At 38.7% G+C, this 24095-nt stretch overlaps 1 protein-coding gene across 3 annotated transcripts in view; it reads right to left on the bottom strand.

Annotated features, from left to right (window-relative positions):
* Positions 1-14186, bottom strand: part of LOC111158319 (autophagy related 5) — a 129274-nt gene extending 115088 nt beyond the window's left edge. For 2 of the 3 annotated variants that reach the window (XM_022520291.1, XM_022520292.1), the window contains exons 1-2: positions 13957-14186; positions 5022-5187 (exon numbers count right to left, since the gene is read on the bottom strand). In XM_022520291.1, the coding sequence (XP_022375999.1) occupies positions 5022-5129 (108 nt within the window). In that variant the 5' untranslated portion in view covers positions 5130-5187; positions 13957-14186. Of the gene's footprint in view, positions 1-5021; positions 5188-13956 lie in introns of those variants that run through there. The other variant, XM_022520293.1, reaches the window with a different exon arrangement.
* Between the last annotated feature and the right edge of the window lie 9909 nt (positions 14187-24095).

The raw sequence follows: 24095 nt of genomic DNA, 5'->3' as shown, positions 1-24095 counted from the left end.
TGAAACAAGAGTTCTTGCTCTCACAGAGCTAACAGGCTAGAAAGGTAGTCAGTAAAAACAAAATTACAAATGTGATGAGTGCAAGGAGAAAGTAAAGAATGTTATAAGAGCAAGTAGCAATGGAATTTAACTTCATGTAGGGGCTTAGGGAAAGCCTGGACGGGATGTCTACGTTAAGGCAACAGCCAGGAGGTAAAGAGGACTCAAATATGGGTGTTGTGGATGTCTGGTTCTGAGCCGGGTGGGAGATCCTGCTGCTCACTGTAGACAGAGGAAACTGCAAGAAGGCATGGAATGAGTATAGAAAGACAAAGACTGGCACAATGAGGAACCGTAAGTTGAAAATGACAATAATATAGAGGGTTGAGGCAGAATAGTACTAAAGAAGCAAGGGACCAGATCATGGAGAAAGTTGTAAACTACACGAAGGATCCTAAAGATGATGAAAGGCTACTAAAGGTTTTAAGCAGGCAGATGACAGGATCAGATATGTGTTTTGAAAAGATGACTCTAACTGCAAACTGAAAATGGAAAGAGGGCAAGAATGAAACTAGGGAGATTACTTAATACTATGAAATCCCATTGGTTTTTACATGGTGGTCTAAACTAGGCTGTAGCAATGGGTATGGAAGAAACTGGGTAAGTTTCAAAGATATTTGACATGTGAAATCAGATGGACTAAGTTACTAACTGAATGCCTGGGATACAGGAGAAGAAAGCAACAAGGATGAGTCCTTTCTTAATTAGTGTTAAGAGTTATTAATTAACTGGGTCTACTTGCAAAAAGAGGAAGGGATTACAGCAGATGACCAGTCTGTCTGGAGGTAATGATGATGTGTCCAGTTTCAAAACACTCAGTTTGATATCCAGCAGACACACACATAGGTCTGGAGTTCAGGAGAAAAATCTTGGGTGTTGTCAAAATAAATACAAGGAGTTTTAGCTCAACAAAGAGGTAAAAATGGATGTTAACTCCAGAGGGGATAAAGTGAAGAGGGGTGAAAAAAGGCAAGGCCCCAAGGAATGCCAACATTGAGAAACAAGTAAAAGGAAAGAGATCTGGCAAAGGAGACCAAAAAAACCCCCAGAAATGTAGAAGCAAAACCAGAATTATGAAACATTGCAGAGCAAGAGAGAACAGTGCCACAAAATGGAGAAAACAGCCAACAACATTAAAACACCACTGAGAGTGGCGCCTGGGTGGCTCAGTGGGTTAAAGCCTCTGCCTTCGGCTCAGGTCATGATCCCAGGGTCCTGGGATCGGGCCCCACATCGGGTTCTCTGCTCAGCAGGGAGCCTGCTTCCCCCTCTCTCTCTCTCTCTGCCTGCCTCTCTGCCTACTTGTGGCCTCTATCTGTCAAATAAATAAATTTAAAAATCTTTAAAAAAAAAAAAAAACACAACACTGAGAGATCAAGCAAATGAAAAGTCAAAAACAGACTCAAAGTTTGGCAAAAAAGATGTCATTAGTGACTTCAGCAAAGACAGTTCTGTTGGAGTAGTATGAAACTGTGATTCCAGTAAAATAAGTGGGAGGTGGGAAGGAGACAATGAGTATAGACCACCTTTTTAATAAGTCTGGCCATGAAGGGAAAGCAAGAGACTGAAAGAGTGATGGGGTCAACAGAGGATTGTTTTAGGGTAGGAAGGATGTAAGATTATATAAATGCTGCAAAAAAGGAGCTGGTAGGTAGAAGATGAAAGAAAAAGAAAGAAGGCAGGGGTGGAGGTAGGAGAATATGAGAAACCACCATCTTCCTGAGGATGGTGGGAAGATGGAATCCAGAGCAGAGAGAGAAGGCTAGGGCTTGCCTTGGAGGAAGGACACCTTTTCCATTATGAGAGAAGTAGTCACTATGTGTGAGTGCAGATGTGTTTAGAAGACTTGGTGCCAGAAGGTTAAGGAAGCAGGAAGTGAGGTTACCTGTAAAGAGTGAAAAATAAGGTCAGGGCTCAGCGAAATAGTTTTGGAGAAGAAGAACAGAGACAGCTGACTAAGGAAACATAAAAGGACCACTGTGTAATGTTTAGGGTCCACTCAGATTTATGATCATGTGAATGAATGAGTGATTTCCTCTTGTAACAAGTCAAAAATATGAATGCATATTGGTATATATGCTTTTACATTAGATAATCTAAATGAAAGTCAACAGTTTAAATAAATATAAGAAAAACAACAGAAACTGAAAGACTGCCTAGTTTCTAACACTTTTTCTTCCTAATATTCCCCCCAAAATAAGACACAATGCTCTGACATAGATATGGGATATAGGCTGAAAAGAGATTATGCAGAGGCAACAAATCAAAATGCAGAAATAGGAATATATTTAAATTAATATTCTTTTCCATAGGAAACAGACTCTTTGAATAATAATTTAATTTATAAATTATAAATTTATATTTATATAAATATTTATATATATTTATAAATATAAATTATAAATTAAATTTGGTATGAGTAAATATGTTTAAACCTAGTTTCTAAGAAATAAGGAATAAGCGCTATAAAAAGTAAACTACAGAAGCACCTGGCTGGCTCAATCAGAGCCAGGGTCTTGATCTCAACATCGTGAGTTCAAGCTCCACACTGGGTGTAGAGATTGTTTAAGAATAAAATCTTTTAGAAGAAGAAAAAAAAAAAAAAAAAAAAAGCAAACAACATTTTCATTCACCTATCCTTTCTACACAACCACCTGAACATGAGTGAACTTTTCCGGCCACAGTGATAATCCTATTAATCACCTCACCTGAGCTTTGAGAATGTCCAGGAAAGAGGTTTACTGCCTCCTAGGCTATGATATTTTTACCTCATTTCATCTGGAATCTTTACAATATTATCATCATTATAAAGTAACACAATTAAAAATACATTTAAGCGTAATTTACAACTAAGACACATGTAAACCAAAACCAGACTGGCACTATCATTCTCATTTATAATTCCAAGCTAACCACTGCTGAGGCTTTCCTATATTTTCTCCCTGCATGTAGTACCTTACATTTAATTAGGTATGTATGTATATAAAGAGCAAAATACAGGTGATGCTACATGGTTTTAAACTGTAGCTTTTTATTTAGTATTTTTTATATGCCTGTCACCTGATATTTTTCAAAAACATAGTCATAATTGCTATATGAAGTTCCTTTGGGTGAAAAATTAGGGGAAACTGTATTTCAAAAAAATTATCGGTTAAACAAAACAGCTTTCTTCCTCCTATAGATATCCCCAATACTTGTTGCCATTTTCAATTCAATTAGAGACAGCTAGAAAACAACTTAACGCTCCACTCTCACAACAAACTTTTTATATTTTACAGATTTCATACATAAAGAAGGAAGAATATTATATTCTTTACTTGTTTTTTTTTAAACTACAAGAAGCTGTCAAACATTATATTTTGACTTAAAAGTAAACAGACTTAAATTACATATTTCTCATATTTGCCACTTTGACCAACTAGACACATATATTCCTTTGTTTAGTTATGATTAGAAAGGCACTAGAGGTTAAAGTTTTAATTAAAATAACAGAAACTAGTTTGGAAACAAAACATAAGTGATATCCTGATATATATTACAGAAAGAGAAGGAAAAAAAAATATACCTAGCAAGTGAAATTCTTCTAAAAATAAACTGTGACATTTTGTTTTTAACTACGGAAATTTTTCTAAAGGCAGAAAACTGTTGAGATTTCCAAAGTTAAAATGACTCAAAAGTATATATTCAGTTATGATAACCTGAATACTAGTAACAAAAGACTGCCCAATTTCTCTGAAATTATTTTCCATAAGAAAACCCAAAGAGACGATTTAAAAACAAAATCCCAATGTGAATATATGAGACTTCCATGCACTGACTGCCTACCCCTTGCATGACCTATGCCAGATGCTGAGGATACACAGAGAAAAACGAAACCATTCCTATACCCAAAAAGTGAGTGTATGGGGCTCCTTAAGTAGCTTCCTCCATCAGTCTGACTTCCCATGGCTGGAGCAGGCTGAGGAGCAGTGCTACCCCTCAAACAGATAAGGGAGAAAGCAAAGGGCAAGCTTTATTAAAGCAAAACAAGAAAGTCCAACACCACAAATAAATTTTCACTTTTCCAGATATTCCTAGGTAAATAATATTATGTGTACCTGAGACAAAACTAAAATAATGACAACTGAGAATGTCTTTGTCTATTAGGGCCTATTCAGTAAAAAGGCAAAATACTATTATTTCTGATTGACAGATGCTCAAGTTTGGATTATATGTGCACTTAGAAAAGGAAAACAAGGGGCGCCTGGGTGGCTCAGTGGGTTAAAGCCTCTGCCTTCGGCTCAGGTCATGATCCCAGGGTCCTGGGATCGAGCCCCGCATTGGGCTCTCTGCTCAGCAGGGAGCCTGCTTCCTCCTCTCTCTCTGCTGCCTCTCTGCCTACCTGTGATCGCTCTGTCAAATAAATAAATAAAATCTTTAAAAAAAGAAAGAAAGAAAGAAAGAAAGAAACGGAAAGCCCGCAGGTTATAACCAGCAGACATCCGGCATTGTCTTCTAGAACAGATGACACTAGTTCAAACCGACAAGTCTACATGCAGTAATTTGTTATCATGTATTTTAGATAATACATTTCAGCTTATCAACATATGAAAACACATTCATATGTTCATTGAGCCATAAAAAAGAATTTGGTAAATAGTTGCTTGGAACCACTTAAATACAGAAGAACCAAATCTGAGCCTATTACTTTCAAAATTGCTCCTATAACAATATAACTTATAATTGTATATACTCATGAGAAACCAAAGTCAAGGAGGTCCCATAATCAACACATCAACAGCAGTTTTTCCCCTCTGGGGGGTAGGATTAGAGGCAATTTTTATTTCCTTCCTCTTCTTGATCTGTGTTTTCTAATTTTTTTCCATAATCAACAAGTATTAATTGTATATAAAATGTTGGGTAACAGCCTCCAGGTTCTTAGAGCTTCATTTACAAAAACGGACAAAGGTAGATATCCCATTTTCCATCATCAATATACTTACATAATATGGTTCTGCCTCCCGTTCAGTTATCTCATCCTGATACAGGGTGAAGCAAGTTGGAATTCGTCCAAACCAGACATCTCGAAGCACATCTTTGTCATCTGTCATTCTTCCAGTGGTTAAAGCAGTGCATATAGGCTAAATTCTTTTTTCACCCAAAGCCAAACTGAAAATAAAACAAAGAGCATTAGTTAGATCCTTGCAAGGATAAATGAACATGTTCTAGAACAAAGAAAGATTATAGGAAAAAATGGATGCCATGAACGATCATTCATTTCAAAAAACTGTGTGATCAACATTCTTTAGAAAGAACGCAAAATCAGTACAATTCTAAATGCAGAGCTATTATTTATTTAAAACGATCATAGAAGTAATTCAAAATAACGTGTGCTAACTTATGCACCTAATGAACCACAGCCAAAGTGAAACTATACTTGTATCATTCTCTCAAGCCCCAGGAGAGTCTATTGCTCATCTAAAGTGAAGTTTGCCTATATCCTTATGGTCCTTTATAGCCCAATTCCAAACTATTATCCCTGCCCCACCTAATATATTCAACCTCTCCTTCTCCATCTAGATAGTTTGTTTTGCTGGAGGAAAAAAAATATGCACATGCACGCACACACATATAACCTGGAAATAAACTTTCTATAGACCTATTTTCTTTCTAATTTCATCCTGCCCACGGTTTGGTTCCACCAATATTTCCATCTTATTTACTATACTTCTTTTTGTAAACCTTCTAGCAGAACTATCAATTTAAATACCTTGCTCTCTGTCTTACCATTCTCCCTAATACGCTCATCTCCCACCTTCAAATCCTACCCACTCTGCAAACCCAGATCACAATCCTCTACCACCATGAGTAGTAGTAAATGTTTCTACACTAACTTAAGTATTCTCTATCCCACATATATAGCACTAAATCTGCAAACTGAAATATTCTGGGTATGATAGAAGAATATAGCTTTTGGCCTCTGTAATATCCAAGTGTCTTCCAGCACTATTTCACAACTAGGTAATAATGTAATATACAGTATGAGTAAATGCAGAAATAAACACTGTCAGTACCTGGATACTGAGATTCCATATCCTTCTACATATATATGTACAAAGATATAGATATATAGCTTTCTAGATATAGATACATAGATATATAAGATATATATCTTACATAAAATATATATAGATGTTTAAGATATAGATACACACACACACACACACACACACACACATCTCCCATCTTTCATTGGCTAGCATATTCTATGGCAATATTTTAAATAACCACATCAGTTTAGCCAAATACCAGTTACTAACACTGAATTATTCAAAGAGCTTTTCTCTCTTTTCTCATCCACTGACCAATGCCAAGCACATCAAGATTGCCATTCGTTAATTAGTCAGAGATACAAAAACTCAAGAGTTCTGAATTTTGTATCACTATAATTAAGTGCACCTTGGAAGTCAACTGGATGCAACATTATCTACAGGTAAATAAACTGAAAGAGGTGAAAAAAATCTGTCCAACATTACAAGAGCACTTAGTTAGTTAACAGTTAAACCAGGATAAACATCGCAAGACCATTAAAGTAACAGTGAAACCAGGATAACAAATCTGGTCACTGAGTTACTGAACCGAGTCTAGTGCTCTTTCTGGCATAATGCAGTTTTAATTTTTGTTAAAGTACATCCATAAAAGTCACCATTTTAAGCAAATGATACAAGCGTTCACACTTCATATAATTCCACCCTGGTACACTTCAAATTCAAACAACATACTGAGTTTCTCTGCAGAGAATTTCCAAGTTTACATATAACACAAAATTAACACTGAAAGAAAAGACCTCACTATTTCTGGATTACATTAATATCTTGTTCTTTATGAATAAATCTACTGATGACAAGGAATAATGAAATCTAAGTTATGGCAAATAAGTAAATCTAAAGTTGAATCTAATACAACGGTGGTAAGCAGTGGTTTAACTATAATACACCCAATTAACCATTAGCTAGAACTAAGATTCCTCTCTAGCTCACAAAGAAAAAGAACTTGAGACAGAGTTCCTTTCCTAAGAGATTTTAAGAACATTTAAATACAATTTTAAAGCCAAAAGTCTCTATCAATATTGTCACACTGGATAATTTTTCTGCCTCAGAAAAAAATAGGTAGACAATATAATTCAAAAGAAAATTAAAAATTAAAGTGGGTATGGCCACTTAAATAAAATTCTTTCCTTCTTTCCAACCACTATCCTCTCAAGAAGGAATAATAATCTGATTTGTCAGATTCCAAGACACCATTTGAGTCTTGTTTATTAACAGGCAGGGGTTATCATAAATAAAAATATTATAGATTTGGGTATGGCTCCCTTCTCTCCCCTCTACTCTGCCAGATGACAACACTTGGCCACCCTGCTATTTCTTTCCATGGCACTGTCTTCTGCTTCTTCCTTTCATGTGTCAGAAACAATAAAAAGAAGTGGCCAATGTCTCCCTTTTCTCTTTGTTTCTGGGAGTCTCTCCCCAACAATGATGGAAGTATGGACTTACCTTTTACTGGTTTTATACCTAAAATCCCACTGCAGAACTCTGGTAAACATAAGACTTTGCCAAAGTTCTAAGGTAGGATTTTAGGTACAGAACTCAGTACCTTATTTCCCATATACCACTGTTTCTTATGTATATATACCTTACAGGACCTCAAGGGAAGATCTGACTAAGCCAAGGCAGCTGAAGGTGCCATGTGGTAGTCAATACAAATTTTACAAAACAACAGAAATTTCTAAACAGATTTATGAAAACTTCAAACAATGTCACTGGGTCAAACTACACAGATCCAAATTTATAGCATCAAAAATGTTAGTCTTTCAATATTAATAAATATTCATGTATAATGAATTATGTAAGAAAGCAAGCAAATACACTTAACTAAACAACATCCCAAAAAACTAGCTGATACACTGATACAACTAAAGGATATATTAAATCGTATTTTTTAAAACAGAAGCAGAAAAACAGAATTTAACTCTTGAGAGGCACTACAATGTGGGGGTTCAAAATATAGAATATGGTGATCCGAAGGGGCACGTGCACCCGAATGTTTATAGCAGCAATGTCTACAATAGCCAAACTATGGAAAGAACCTAGATGTCCATCAACAGACGAATGGATAAAGAAGATGTGGTATATATACACAATGGAATACTATGCAGCCATCAAAAGAAATGAAATCTTGCCATTTGCGACGACGTGGATGGAACTAGAGGGTATCATGCTTAGCGAAATAAGTCAATCAGAGAAAGACAACTATCATATGATCTCCCTGATATGAGGGAGAGAAGATGCAACATGGGGGGTTAAGGGGGTAGGAGAAGAGTAAATGAAACAAGATGGGATTGGGAGGGAGACAAACCATAAGTGACTCAATCTCACAAAACAAACTGAGGGTTGATGGGGGAGGGGGGGTTGGGGGGAGTGGGTTTATGGACATTGGGGAGGGTATGTGCTATGGTGAGTGCTGTGAAGTGTGTAAACCTGGCGATTCACAGACCTGTACCCCTGGGGATAAAAATGTATTATATGTTTATAAAAAAATAAAATTAAAAAAAATAAAATAAAATAAAAAAATATAGACTATGGAGCCAGACTGCCTGGATTCAAAACCTAGCTTTATCACCAACTCTGTGACCTCAAGTAAGTCAATTAACTTCTCTGTGCCTCAGTTTTCTCATCTGTAATATGTGAATAACAGCACTTACCCCATAAAATAGATAACAAAAATTAAATCAATACATGTAAAGCACTTAGGACAATGCCCATAATACGTACTATGAAGTATCTATCATAATTTACAGAACCAACAAAAGCATGTCTCAAAATTAAACACGGTGGGACATCTGGGTGGCACAGTCAGTTGGGCATCCAACTCTCGGTTTTGGCTCAGGTCCTGATCCTAAGACTGAGTCCCACGTCCAGCTCCATGCTCAGGGCAGAGTCTGCTTCATATTCTCTCTCTCCCTCTGTGACCCTCCCACTCATACTCGCATGGGCTTGCTCTCTCTAATAAATGATCTTTTTTTTTTTAAAAATTGAACACTTCTATTAACACTCAATATAGAGTCAATCAATATTTGATCATGTCCTATGCCCAGCTGTGTGGCAGATGCTGAGGACATCCAAGATGATGGTAGTGACAGTAACAACTTTTTAAAAACCTCAGGCATTGTCCAGAAGATATTATCTCCTAACCTAGTAAACATACCATAAACTTTCATATCTTTTCTATGGCTTTGCTCATGCTGGTGGTTCCTTACCCTAAAGCAGCCTTCCCTACCTTGTCTTCTGACTTAAACATTCTCTAGGAACCAGCTCAAAATAGCCTCCTTTTTTTTTTTTTTTTGAAGATTTTATTTATTTGACAGAGAGAGAGAGACGGAGAGAGAGGGAACACAAGCAGGGAGAGTAGGAGAAGGAGAAGCAGGCTTCCAGCCGAGCAGGGAGCCCGATGCAGGGCTTGATCCCAACACCTGGGCCAAAGGCAGCCGCTTAACAACTGAGCCACCCAGGCACCCCGACAGCCTTTCTTTTATGCATAACTCAAGTGAAACACTTCTTTTCTCACTGCACTTTCACTTTTACAACACTTATAAAGTTACAGCAAAGGTTTTTTATCTCTGATTTCCAATCTCGTATTCTTTCATTTATGTCATACCAGTTGCCAACAACCTTCCAACTCCAAAATGTCCATGATTATAATTAAATGCTATTTTATGAAAGCTTTCATAAGGGAAGAGGGTGGAAAGGAAGAAGAAAAATATTAATATCCCCTATAGTGTTCAGGGAAGAATTTAAAAGATACAGAACTTAAAGAATGTGTAGAATATTAAAAAAAAGAATGAGTATATGCAGAATGGGTAGAATATTCAATAGGTAAAATATGGAATAAAGATACTCCAAGCAGGGCAAAATAGCATCAACAAAGACAGAAAGTGTGCAGGAGCAATGTACATGCCAATTTTTTAGGAAACTGAGTTGGGAGGGGTAGTAGATAATGAAAGAGCTGACACAGTGACATGTTATCACCTGGGATCCCAGGCAAGTCACTTTCCTACAAGGGTTTCCTCACCTTTAAAATTCACCAGGTTGTTCTGGGGCGAAAAAAAATCTAGAGAATATTTGACATGGTACTAACATATACTAAGTGCTGAGAAATAATAGCAATTATTATTTCTCTACTGTCAAATCCGTAAATGTAAAGTGAAACTAGATCATGAAGCATACCAAACAGAAGACTGTGGGTTCTCAATTTCATCGAACAAGCCTACAAAGCCTGTAAGGTTTTATAACAGTGAAATTAAAACAACTACCTAGTAACAGTGCACAAAAGGAGATCTCAAGTCAGAGAGAGGGTAGCCAGGAAGCAATTTCAACACTAAGGCATAAAATAATGAGTGCTTGACCTAGACTGGTAGCAGTGGATAGATGAAAGACAGATATGAGGTCTTTCCAAGGAAGAATGAATAGAAGTTAATGAAAAATTGGCTGAAGGATAACGAACAAGGACAGGAAGATTTAAATGCCAACAGCAGGCAATACAGATAGATAGTTAAGGGGTTTTAAAATCAGACTGACACGGGTTTAAACCCAGACTTCCACCTATAAGCTGTGTGTCCTAGTATCCCGACATCTTTGAACCTTATATTTGTAGAAGATAATTCTCATTTCACAGGGCTGTTAGGTGTTTAGCACTGGTGACCACTCAATAAATGACATATGCACTTAATACATGATTTCCTCATGCCTCCATGACCTGTCTCCTTAAACACCCTTGGTCCTCTTCTTTTTGGCCAATTCTTAATCTTCTTTTAAGAGTCAGCTTAACATCAGCTCCTTGGGAAGCTTTCCACTAAGCAATCTCCAATCTAATTACTTCTATAATAGCATGTTATAACCATGCACTGTAGCTATGTTTATCTTATCGCTCTCTTGCCTGTCCTCACATTGAACTGTGAGTTCACGGACAGCAGAAGCAGAGTCATATTTATTTTGTATCCTCTATATTAGCATAATTAGCACATAGCAGGCTCTGGAATTTTTGCTAAACAATTAGAAAATGTATAAAATATATAAATTGTAAAGTTACACTAGCTACTTAAGAAAATTTTCCATCTAAACTCTTCTCCAAATCAGTATAATCACTCTTTAAAATCAGTAAATTTCATCATTTTGCAAGATTATTTTCCCCTCTCATACGTACACTACAATTTCATCACCATGCATCCAATTAGAAGGCAGTATTTTGGAAGCATAGAAATCACAACCCATGATGCAGTCTACTAGAAGTACGCCTGTGGAGGGCAGGGCCGTTTCCTGACTGCTGCATTCTCTGCAACTCACTCAGGGCCTGGAACAAGCAGGTTCCCAGCCAACAATATTTAGCAAACAGCACAAGAAGTATAATAAAAATATAATGCAAATTACTAGTCTCTTTCACACTACAAATCAAGAAAGGCTAACCTATTACTTGAAGCTATTCTGCTGACACAATCCCCAACTACCTAGAAACTACTTAAAATATCAAATAACTACTGGTAGTAAATTTGTAAACATCTAAAAATAATCTATGCTGGCAGGTCTCCTTTTAAATTCATGAACACTAACCTCAAAAGTAGGCCCTGAGTACTGACCAGCATTCCTACATTTTCAGTGTCCATTTATTCTCCTAGATCACTATTTCATTATCACCACCATGATCTGTCCTAGATCACCATTTCATTATCTCCTCTAATTTTCGCATCTCCTCCCTCACTTTCTCACAGCTAATGAACTAGCTTTCTATTTCCTTCTATGCTGTTACTAAGGACGAGTGGTTATCAACAGGGGTTTTAATGAACAGCCCAACCCCCATCCTGGGGGAATAGCTCCTAAATCTCTCCCACCTCCTGCCACTGTTGAAGTGCACAAGGACTCAGTCCTTGAGCCACACTTTGGAGATCTCTCGTGACCTTTTAAATATCATTTATACATGAACAATTCCCACATTTATCTCTTCAGCCCAGACTTCTCTTATAAACTCCAGTTTTATAGATACTATGCAATATGAACATTTCATTTGAAAATTCAGCATGTACAAACAAAAAATGATTTCAGACTTTCCTCCCTCACCTCCCTTTTATTCTGTGGTCTTCCCCAAACCACAAAGTGATAAATATTTTTTAGCTGCTAAGGCCACATATCTTGGAGTCATCCTTGACCCTTCTTCATACCTCTTGCTTTAGCTTAGACACGAGCCCAGAATCTGGTCATTTCTCACCATCATCACTATTATCACACTGATCCATGTCACCTTGACCTTAAACCTGGATAAATGGCCTACTACGGGGTCTCATTATTTCTGCCTTCCTAAAAGACAGACAACATAGCAATCAGAAAGATCCTTCTAAACACAAGTCAGATGAGTTTACTCCATTACTCAAATCCTACCATCCCATTCGAAGCAAAAACTAAAGTTCTAACAAAGTCCTACAAGGCTGTATATGACCCGGCCCCATTCTAACCTGATTACCTTCTTCTCCCCTTTTTTGCTCACTCAGTTCCAGCCAAACTAGCTGGTAAGTTCCTGCCTTAGGGACTTTATGGTAGGTCTAATGGCTCATTCTACTACATCCACATGAAATCCTTATCACTTTTAGCTCTCCACTCAAATATCATCTTTTCTAAAGCCACCACAGCAATTTCCCATATAGGCCACCAACCTTCCTTGTTACCCTTCACAAATTTATTCTTTCTAGCACTTTCACCACCTGACATTTTAAAATTAATTTTTACATTAATATCTTTCCCTCTCACCCTCCAAGTGAACTTCATGATGGCAAGAATTTTTATTGTTTTGTCCACTGCTTATTATTATAGTTACTTTTTGTTCGGTGCCAGGCACATAACAGGCACTCAGTATTTATTAAATTAATAAAGCAAACCTACACTTGAGAATGTACATTATTCTAAATAGTCGTAGTCATATAGTACCATTCCATTCACTTCCCCCAGTTTTAACCAGTATACCTTTTAAGATCAGAACACATACTCAAAATCTAGCATAAAGCTCTAAAATTCACCTCAATTGCTACCCTCAGCCCAATATCTTTACTTTCAAATTCAAAATTCAACCAACAAATCCATCTATGGAAATCACAAACAATTCAGTTCAAATCCAAGTACCCAGCTCAAAAGACTCTGAAATTTATCACGTGGATTCTGGAAGGCCTTGGAAGTTCAGAGATGTTTGACAGTCCCTTGAGTTATGATTGCTGCTGAAGACATGCTGTGCCTCACCACCCTTGAGAAAAATCTAGAACCAATCCAGTTTCTCTACGTTCCTCCAGTTTCAGGTATGATTTGAAAATAATCCAAAGTATAAAGGATGTGAAAGTTCTTTGCCAACAGAAAACGACTTCGTCAGCACTAAATATTATTAGTAAAATGAGAATGAATGCCGTTGAGAAAATAAACTGGAGGAATCACCCACTAAATTCGGATAGAATCGAACTGCCTGTAAAACAATTACAATTTAAATAACTGTTCCACGAAAAATGCACGTCTTGAACTAAACTCTAGAGCCTGCGATAAGACGCCACGCTTCCTACTTTCATAAGGAACTGAGATATTCCCAGAAAGATCACACAGGCTACACCCTCCGGCCTGCCCAAGGTCCTCGGGGGCGGCGTCTGGCCAACCCCACCTCCCCCGGAGGAACCACCTTCACCCGCCACTGCCGCCCGGGGGAGCGCTCCTCTAGCCCGCCACTCGCCCCTCCCTCTTACCACACCTACCTGGCACCTCCCCAGCCCTTCTTCTCTGGGCATTTCCCCACACTAGGAAGACGGGGAGACGGACACACACACATACACACATACACACACAATCACACACACCCTACCAGAAACGCCAGCTCCTTCTCCGGCTTCCCGCACCGGTGAGGACGCTCGGATCCCGGGCTCTGGTAAGGCGCCGGCGCAGGGGGATTGACACACTGTCCCGCAGAGGCGCGCGAGCCTGGAGTCCCGAGAGCCCGCGCAGCCGCAGAAGGCAGCGCCGCGGAGGTCGGAGCAGAGCCCTACTGCACTTCCGCCCTCCGGTATCCAGCCAATACAACCCGCAGCGCCCCGGGGCCTTGGAAGCCCACAGCAAGTCCAGTCACTCTAGGCGCCCGGAGATGACGTCATTGGATCCCACGTGGTCCGCACTCCACCCTTCGCTTTCCGCCCAACCCCGGGAGGAGGCCCGAGCCGCTCCTGAGCATGCGCAAACAGAGCGGAGCGCTTGAATAGGGGGCGTCAAACCACTGGCAAGTTTTCAGCTTAATACCCGTTTAGGGAGTCTCGTGCTTTTGGCGTAGTCATTGGCGTTCGAGGCTAATATAAGTTCTGCAAGAGTAGAGACTTTCAGAACTGCTGAGACGGTGCCCCACAGAACTTGACTACAGCCTCTCTTTCCTGGTTTCACAGAATAATATTAAAAAATGGTTTTCAAAGTGTTTTCTCATTTGGTCTTCTCAACTTAATCCCTGCTGTCAGACCCACAGCAGGGATTAATAGCGGTATTTAATAAAAGAAGACTATACATGAGTAGTAAAGCCATCTCATCCAACCAATAGGGCATACCTATATCTTTATGTTCATGAAAATAAGAGCAATTAAAAATCTAACTCCTAGGGGCGCCTGGGTGGCTCAGTGGGTTAAAGCCTCAGTCTTCGGCTCAGGTCATGATCTCAGGGTCCTGGGATCCAGCCCTGCATCAGGCTCTCTGCTCAGTGGGGAGCCTGCTTCTCCCTATCTGCCTGCCTCTCTGCATACTTGTGATCTTTCACTCTCTGTGTGTGTCAAATAAATAAATAAAATCTTAAAAAAAAAAACAAAACCACTGACTCCTAAAGAGTGTTTAATTTGATCTATCCATAAGTCTTAACTGGGTATTTAACATCTAATCATGCATGCCATACAACATAATTCTATACATATTAGATAAATATTGTGCTGAGACTCAAAATAGGCTCCTGGCCATTGGGAATTTTAGAGAAATCCTAGTAGTAGCCACAGGATTCTCTTAAAAAGAGGAATCTTCTTGGAGATAACTAGTCCAGTGATTTTCAAATGATGAGTCACAACCCATTGGTGGGTCATCAAATCAAGTTGGTGGATCATGACTGCCATTTTTTTAATGAAATAAAGTAGAAAATATTGGCATCCTTCACATAGATTATGGGTAAATATTGTTTCCTGAAATTTTTACTTCAGAATGTATGTGGTTAAGAATGTGAAATACATTTCTTGGTATGGATAGCAGTCCAAAAAGTTTGAAAGCCATAGTCTGGTCCACTCCTCCTACTTAATGCAGAAATCCCCTCTATAGTATCCCCAGTAGATGCCATTCACCTCTGAAAAAAAGCTCTTGGAATTAAGATGCCCCACTGTGTGACAGACTAACCTCCTCTTGGATGAACTGACCATGATGACCACACTATGACTTGAAGCCTTCTTGAGCACATCCTCCAAACATGCATTCTTTGTCTTTGTTTAACCAGACTATAATCCCCAGCCTTTAGGGTTATAAAAGCAAGTCTTACAAGAAGTGGGGTCTTGCAGCCACCCAAGATACACTTCTGTCAGTAAGTCCCCTTAATAAATCATTTCTCATCAAGCTGGACTTATAGCCATTTCCTTTGGGCTTAAGTTTCCTTCAGCCTTTGAAGGTCATCTGCCTGTACCTCCCTTTCACAGAACACCAACCTTCCCAATGATAGCCAAAACTGTATGGAATTTCCTTGGTAATATATCCAAAATATTAGATGGATTTATGGGTAGACAGAGGAATGGGTAGCTGGGTAAATATTTGATAATGCATAAAATGTTAATAATAGATTCTTGGTGGTAAGTATACAGTTATTTGCTGTAAGATTCTTTTAACTTTGTTAAATGTTTGAAAAAATAATAATAACAAAATGTTGAGGGAAAACTATGGAGAACCTAATAGGAAGAAAGTTATTACATTGGCTAAATCTAGCTTCCTGTGATTTTTAAGAATTGACCATATTTTCTTCCTTTCTCCCCTTGTCCTTTCCCAACCTTGTGACTACAACCTACAATAGAAGTATCTAACCCCTATTCTAGTAGCACTTCCAGTATGAAAAAATCGCTCTCATGCCTCTCACTTGGGGCTAACAAATGTCAGTTCTTTCAGCCAATCTTCACATGACAGACCTTCTCCTCTGGACATGGTCCAGTTATTAGTGTCCCTATTAAATAGTTATACTCTTTCTCATCTCATGATTATGCTCCTTGAGCAAAAATTTGGGGAAAAGAGGGATTCTATATTTGTTCTCTGTCATTTCTATTTGTCAACATCATGTCTTACCTCTCCGTGGCAGTGTATCTTTCAAATTTTTGTTCTACGAAGATAACTCTTAAAGAGCTCTTTTGACTAACCTTACCATTTCCCCCAAGCCTCAACTCATTCTGGGTTACTCTCAGGCAGCTATCTGTATTCTGTGAACTTGCTTCTAAAGTCCTCCAAAATTCTGAATTCAAAGGAGAGACTCCAGACTAGTCTCTGATAATAACATGCTTTCTTTCCCTCTCGCTATAATAGCCTGCACTTGTAAAGCCTGGTTTTTATTTTTGCATGCCACACAACTTGTAAGACTCAAAACTGTGGGATTACAACTTTCTTTGCTCTAAATTTACTTAAATTTGCCTTCCTAAACTCTACGGTGTCGCTACTATCCCTGCGAACTCTAACATGCCATTACTTCCTGACCCAAATGTCCCATCTACTCTCTTTTGTCTCCAACCTGCTAGTTTCAGAGGATGAATTAGTTAAGCCAAATTTAATTCTTCTGCTTCAGCTCTAGCTCCCCTGACTGTGCTCCAACCATTTAACCTGTCTCTCCAATTTCGCTCACTTCTCGTTTCTGTCTTCAGTCTATGGACATACTCAAGTGTGCTCTCATCCTATTAAAATCCTTCCACACTCTTTACTTAAACTATTAGGATAGCCTCCTAACTGGTCTCCCTGGCTCAAGCCTTGCTCCATCTCTATTTGACTTTGATTTCAGCCAGAGTGGATTATAGTCATCCCCACTTGTCCACAAGGAATACATTCCAAGACTCCCCACTGTGGATGCCTGAAACCACAGATAGTACCAAACCCCTATATGTACTATGTTTTTTCCTACACATACATAATATATAAATTAGGCATAGTAAGAGATTAACAGCAATAACTAATAATAAAATAGAACAATTATAACAATATACTATAATAAAAGTTTTGTGAATGTGGTCTCTCTTGAAATATTGTAGTGCACTCAACATCTGGTAACGATGTGAAATGATAAAATGCCCACATGATGTGATGAAGGGAGGTGAAGGTCACGGGCAATGTCATGTAATATTAGGATATGGTGACCTTCTTCTGACAAAATATCAGCAGCAGAACCATCTGCTTCCAGACCTCAACTGACTGCTGGTAACTGGGACTGCGAAAAGTGAAACCATGGATAAGGGAGCACTACCATGCTATATTACACATTCTAACCATGTCACTCTGAGACTTAGAACCTTTTAGCGATTCCTTCTGGGCAAACTCCTAGTTTTCTTGCATGATCGATTGGTTCCTTTCCTCCTTTCCCAGTACTCTCTGTTTTGCACTTCAAACTCTAATGGTGTCAAACATTTTGCAGTTCTGTGCACTGAGGCTATGTCATGCTTCTGTGTCCTTGATCCCTCTGTCCTGCTGCCTGAAATGCTACCCTTCACCAGATGTGTCTTCCCTAAAACGTTATCCCCCACATCCCTTCTTCCCCATTTGGTCTACACCACTCATTACCTAAGTTCAGGTGTTAGAAAGTTTTCCCTGATCCACCCAATCTGGGTCAGGTGCTCCTCATGGTTTTCTCAGTCTTTTTTTGAATCCTTATCGCCCACACAATGCCGGCCATTCAATACATGTTTGTTGAAATAAACTAAACTGAACATGAGTTTTCTTCCATGATTATCACTGTCACCTTAGGAACTAAATTCTTTCCTCGTGCTTGGAGTGTAAGCAGAGAGCAGTGATTTCCATTATTACTTTATCAATTTCAAAATTAACAGCAAGGAAAGTTCAAAGTAGTAAGCAAGGTAAACAGTAAGGGTCTCCAACACCCCTGCATCCTGTCTCTGGGCCAGTTTGCTGATCTGTGTGATAAGAGTTTTCACAAAACAATTTGGATTTCTGGAATCTGATGATTGTGGACCCACATGGCCACATGGCAACCATGATCTGGATCTGGGCAGCAGCCGCTCCCTTTTAGGCTAGGCATGGCCTACCCTCTTTGTTATTGCTCCACGCTCTCACTGATTTGGATATTAGGTTACCTACCTGGGAACAAGAGGCATCAGAGTTTAACACACCTGTATAGCTCTTCATATTTCTAAGACACTGCCTACCTCAGTTTTTTGCACATAGATATTAATTTTGTTGAATAAAAGATCAACCAGTCCAAAATGTGTTTTACTGAAGAATTTAACACACATTTAATTGTGAATATGATCATCTTTGTAATTTTTAAGATTTTACTTTTAAGTAATTTTAAGGACACATGCTTGAAAATTGGGAGATATATATGGGTGTATACATATATGTGTATATACATATATATGTATATATGTGAATGTATATGTATATATATATTTTTTTCCTCTCATGCAGTGAGAGAACATTTGGAGGATCTAAATATTATTTCAAGACTTCCAGTGGTCAACAGTCATAGGAATTCCATTTGTATCTACTTAACTGGCATTCTAAAATCTATCCAGGAGCTGGATAGATAGACTTTTATTTTTAATGACTGCCTTTCATGCACTGTGTCAAGTCCCCATTCAGTCAACTATTTCTTAAGCTTGCATTGTTACGTGCTTGATAAAATGAAAATAACTCCAAAGCAACATCAAAGGAACCCCCAAATTTAAATACATGTATGAATATGTATTTTAAGATCACAATTTGGGACAGTTTTCTTATGACTTCCATGTCAACTATAAGTACCATATATAATTCTCTCACCACTACAGATAAAATATAGGTTTCTATTGAAAATACTGTGTTGTAAGACTGTATGATTCTGGTTACTCAGAGCACTCTACCTACTTTTCTATACAGATGGATTCTGTAAATTAAAGCAATATGCCAAATATTCTTTGGAGAATATATATACATATATATACTTATACATATATGTATATATACACATATTCATATTCATAATTCTTATATACTTGTGTTCTAATTTTTCATCCCATAAACTAACATTATTCCTTAAAAAAAAAATCTCTGAATTAGATTACTTGGCTCTTCAAAATTTCATATGAAACATTTTTTTAAGACTTATTTATTTACTTGAGAGAGAGAGCAGCAGGGAGGGGCAGAGAGAGAGGGAGAGAGAAACTCCAAGCAGATTCTGTGTGGAGCATGGAGCCCCACATGGTGTTTGATTTCAAGACTCTGAGATCACAACCTGAGCCAAAACCAAGAGTCGATGGCCCAGTTGACCATGCCACCTAGGCACCCCCTCCCCATGAAATTTTTTGTATAAAAAGCTCTTATTAATAACTGGGACAAATAAATCAAGTGGTTTTTTAAATCTGATTTTTCAATGAGTACAGAAGGAAAAATAGTCTGGGAAGTGTATAACTTAAGGGAAGTTAAAAAAAAAAAAAAAAAAAAGCACAGCCTGATTCTTAAAACAGCAAAATAAATCCTTGCAATAACACATTATTGTCACCAGGTGTCACAATCAACCTGATATAAGGCTCAGAGCTCCCTAGCCTCCAAGACCAGTCATGGGCATCCTCAATGATGTTACAGTGTTTCTCAATAGGAAACCTCCGGTTAGTGCAACAGAGCTTGTGAAATCCTAAAAACATTCTCACAGCAAACTTATTTTCATCTGAAAAAAAAAGCCCCACCTTCTAAACTTTGCCAGTGCTAACAAAATGTCTTTCACATCTGTTCCCTCTCCTTCCAATTCTATTTGTTCTTGGACTGTAAATAGTGTAAAACAGCACAGTCACAGACATAAGCTCTTGGATCCCATATCCTACATCTATTACATGTGTGGCCACAAACAAAATTCTTTTTTTTTTTAAGATTTTATTTATTTATTTGACAGACAGAGAGAGAGAGATCACAGTAGGCAGAGAGGCAGGCAGAGAGAGAGAGGAGGAAGCAGGCTCCCCGCTGAGCAGAGAGCCCAATGCTGGGCTCTATCCCAGGACCCCAGGATCCCAGGATCATGACCCGAGCTGAAGGCAGAGGCTTAACCCACTGAGCCACCCAGGCGCCCCAAGAGACAAAATTCTTTAACCAGCACTGGAGGCATAATTTGCGAAGTCCGGTGCAAAATGAAAATGAGGGCCCCTTGTTTAAAAAAAAAAAAAGAATCACAAGATAGCGAGAACTGATGCTTAAACCAAGGGATGTGCACTTGCAGAAGGGATACGCCCAAGAACCTGGCTCTTATGGAACTTCTCCAAGCTTCCACTTCTTCATTTTCCTTGAGGTAAAATGAGGATAATAATCGCATCTGCCTCATAGAGTCATTGCGAAGATTAAGTAGGATGATGCACATAAAGCATTTACTACAGTGCTTGGCACATAGTGAGCTCTCAATAGATGGGAGCTCTTGTTTTTCTGTCCTTTGTGGGGCTTCATACCTCCCTTCCTCCTTGGCCAACCCATTTTACAATCTGCTGCCGGAGTCATCTTCTTTGACACTTTTCTAATATGCCCCTGCCTGGTTTGTTTGTTTGTTTGTTTTGTTTTGTTTTACAAAAAAACAAATCCTTGCTGTTGACAGATTTTTCTCAGTCTAACCCTAATCCGACTTTCCAGCTTCATCACCTGTCTGAATCCCTGCTCTCTCTCTGACCTACCTGTGACATTGCTTACTCAACTTTAAAGAGCAGACAATGTATCTTTAATTAACTGACTTTATTTTTTAGAGGAGCTTTAGGTTCACAGCAAAATTGAGCAGAAAGTCCAGAGAGTTCCTATATATCTGTATATATCCCGTCTCCACACACACATGGACACACACACAGGCACAACCTCTTCCTTACTGATAGATAGCCTACACTCCAATGATACATTTGTTATAATTGATGAACCTACATTGACATGTCTTTATCACCTAAAGTCCATAGTTCACATTATGGTGCACTTTTGGTGTTGTTTATCCTATAGTTTTGGCCAAATTTATAATGACAAGTGTCTACTGCTAAAGTATCATATGGAGTGATTTCAGTGCTCCAAAATCCTCTGTTCTCCTCCTATTCACCCCTCCTGCCTCCCAATTCCTGACACCCACTGATTCTTTGGTCTCCATAATTTTTCCTTTTCCAGAATGTCATATAGTTGAAATCATAAAGCATGTAGCCTTTTCAGATTGGCTTCTTTCACTTAATAATATGCAGGTAAGTTTCCTTTGAGTCTTTTCAGGTGCAGTGTTTTTTAAAATAAAAATTTTTTTTAATTTTTTATTTCTTTTCACCATAACAGTATTCATTGTTTTTGCACCACACCCAGTGCTCCATGCAATTCCATGCCCTCTCTAATACCCACCACCTGGTTCCTCCAACCTCCCACCTCCCGCCCCTTCAAAACCCTCAGATTGTTTTTCAGAGTCCATAGTCTCCCATGGTTCACCTCCTCTTCCAATTTCCCTCAACTCCCTTCTTCTCTCCATCTCCCCATGTCCTCCAAGTTATTTGTTATCCTCCGCAAATAAGTGAGACCATATGATAGTTGAGTCTCTCTGCTTGACTTATTTCACTCAGTAAAATAAAATTTTAAAATATAAGTCCCATTTAACTACACAGAGCAGAATATTCAGATAATTTCTCCTTTTTACTTTAAAATGTAATTAAAATTTAATGTAGATATATTGGGACTTCATCAAGATCAAAAGCTTTTGCACAGCAAAGGAAACAGTTAACAAAACCAAAAGACAACTGACAGAATGGGAGAAGATATTTGCAAATGACATATCAAATAAAGGGCTAGTGTCCAAAATCTATAAAGAACTTATCAAACTCAACACCCAAAGAACAAATAATCCAATAAGAAATGGGCAGAAGACATGAACAGACATTTCTGCAAAGTATCCAGATGGCCAACAGACACAGGAAAAATGCTCCACATCACTTGGCATCAGGGAAATACAAATCAAAACCACAATGAGATATCACCTCACACCAGTCAGAATGGCTAAAATTAACAAGTCAGGAAATGACAGATGTTGGTGAGGATGCAGAGAAAGGGGGACCCTGCTACACTGTTGGTGGGAATGCAAGCTGGTGCAACCACTCTGGAAAACAGCATGGAGGTTCCTCAAAAAGTTGAAAATAGAGGTACCCTACCACCCAGCAATTGCACTACTGGGTATTTACCCTAAAGATACAAATGTAGTGATCCAAAGGGGCACATGCACCCGAATGTTTATAGCAGCAATGTCCACAATAGCCAAACTATGGAAAGAACCTAGATGTCCATCAACAGATGAATGGATAAAGAAGAAGTAGTGTACACACACACACACACACACACACACACACACACAATGGAATACTATGCAGCCATCAAAAGAAATGAAATCTTGCCATTTGCAACGACGTGGATGGAACTAGAGGGTATTATGCTGAGAGAAATATGTCAATCAGAGAAAGACAATTATCATATGATCTCCCTGATTTGAGGAAGTTGAGAGACAATGTGGGGGGCTTGGGGGGTAAGAAAAGATAAATGAAACAAGATGGGATTGGGAGGGAGACAAACCATAAGAGACTCTTTATCTCACAAAACAAACGGAGGGTGGCCGGGGTGGGGGGGTGGTAGAGAGTGGGTGGTGAGGGTGGTGGGGTTTTGGACATTGGGGAGGGTATGTTCAATGGTGAGTGCTGTGAAGTGTGTAAACCTGATGATTCACAGACCTGTACCCCTGGGGCTAATAATACATTATATGTTAATAAAAAATTAATGCAGATATATCAACAACTTTTGTTCTGGGGACCTTTCTGTGGGATCACTTGCCCACATACATTAATTGTCAGAATTGCCATGCCAGAAAAGGTATGTTCCTCAAGACTCTGAATTTTAGGGACACGCAGTATGGCTTAAAATAACTAAGTTTTGTTTGTTTGTTTGGTTGGTTGGTTGGTTGGTTGGTTTTTTACATTAGTGAAGGTATTCAGGTTTACTTCCAAAAAAAAAAAAGTTTGTTGTGGATTAAATGCTGAATTTCTTTTTGAAAAGCCCATTTTACGATCAATACCATTTTTTAAGACTTTATTTATTTATTTATCTATTTAACAGAAAGAGCGAGCACAAGCGGGGGAGCAGCACGCAGAGGCAGAGGGAGAAGCAGGCTCTCTGCTGAGCAGGGAGTCCAATGTGGGGTTTGATTCCAGGACTCTGAGATCATGACCTCAGCCAAAGGCAGACACTTAATGGACTGGGTCACCTAGGGGCCCTTTATTATCAATACTTTTGGCACTCACCTCCCAGATCTGATGGTACAGCCAGTCCGTACCTTCCTCCTTTATCTTTCCCCATTAACTTTCTCTGTTGGCCATATCGCTACCACAGACATGCCATGGTTTACTTTTCATGTTTTTCTACATACTACAATGGCAACATTCTCTATCCATTGGAGTTTTTAAGATCTACCTATAACCATGGGATTTAAAGACTGCCATGGTTTAAGAGCCTGAAAAAGAAGGAAAAAACATAGGTATTTCAGGAAAGGAATAAAGAACGATCAAAAGCAGGGACAAACCAATCACGTCATGCTGGAGTGTTGTGAGTCTAATTTATTCTGCCAATGTAAGATACTGTATGTTAGGAATTTAGAAACATCAGCATACACCCATTATTTGGTTAGTAATTTGAGACAAAGGGAGCATACTATGAGCTGGGCACAATTCTGTAACATTTTTTCTAATATTCTAACCAGAGTCTCAAGTCTCACACAATTTGGGAGGG

This window comes from Enhydra lutris, unplaced genomic scaffold, assembly GCF_002288905.1.
Source record: "Enhydra lutris kenyoni isolate GAN:26980312 unplaced genomic scaffold, ASM228890v2 scaffoldscaffold58, whole genome shotgun sequence".
NCBI classification, from domain to species: domain Eukaryota; kingdom Metazoa; phylum Chordata; class Mammalia; order Carnivora; family Mustelidae; genus Enhydra; species Enhydra lutris.
Note: the sequence above shows the minus strand (reverse complement) of the source record. Positions and strands in the feature narration are given on the sequence as shown.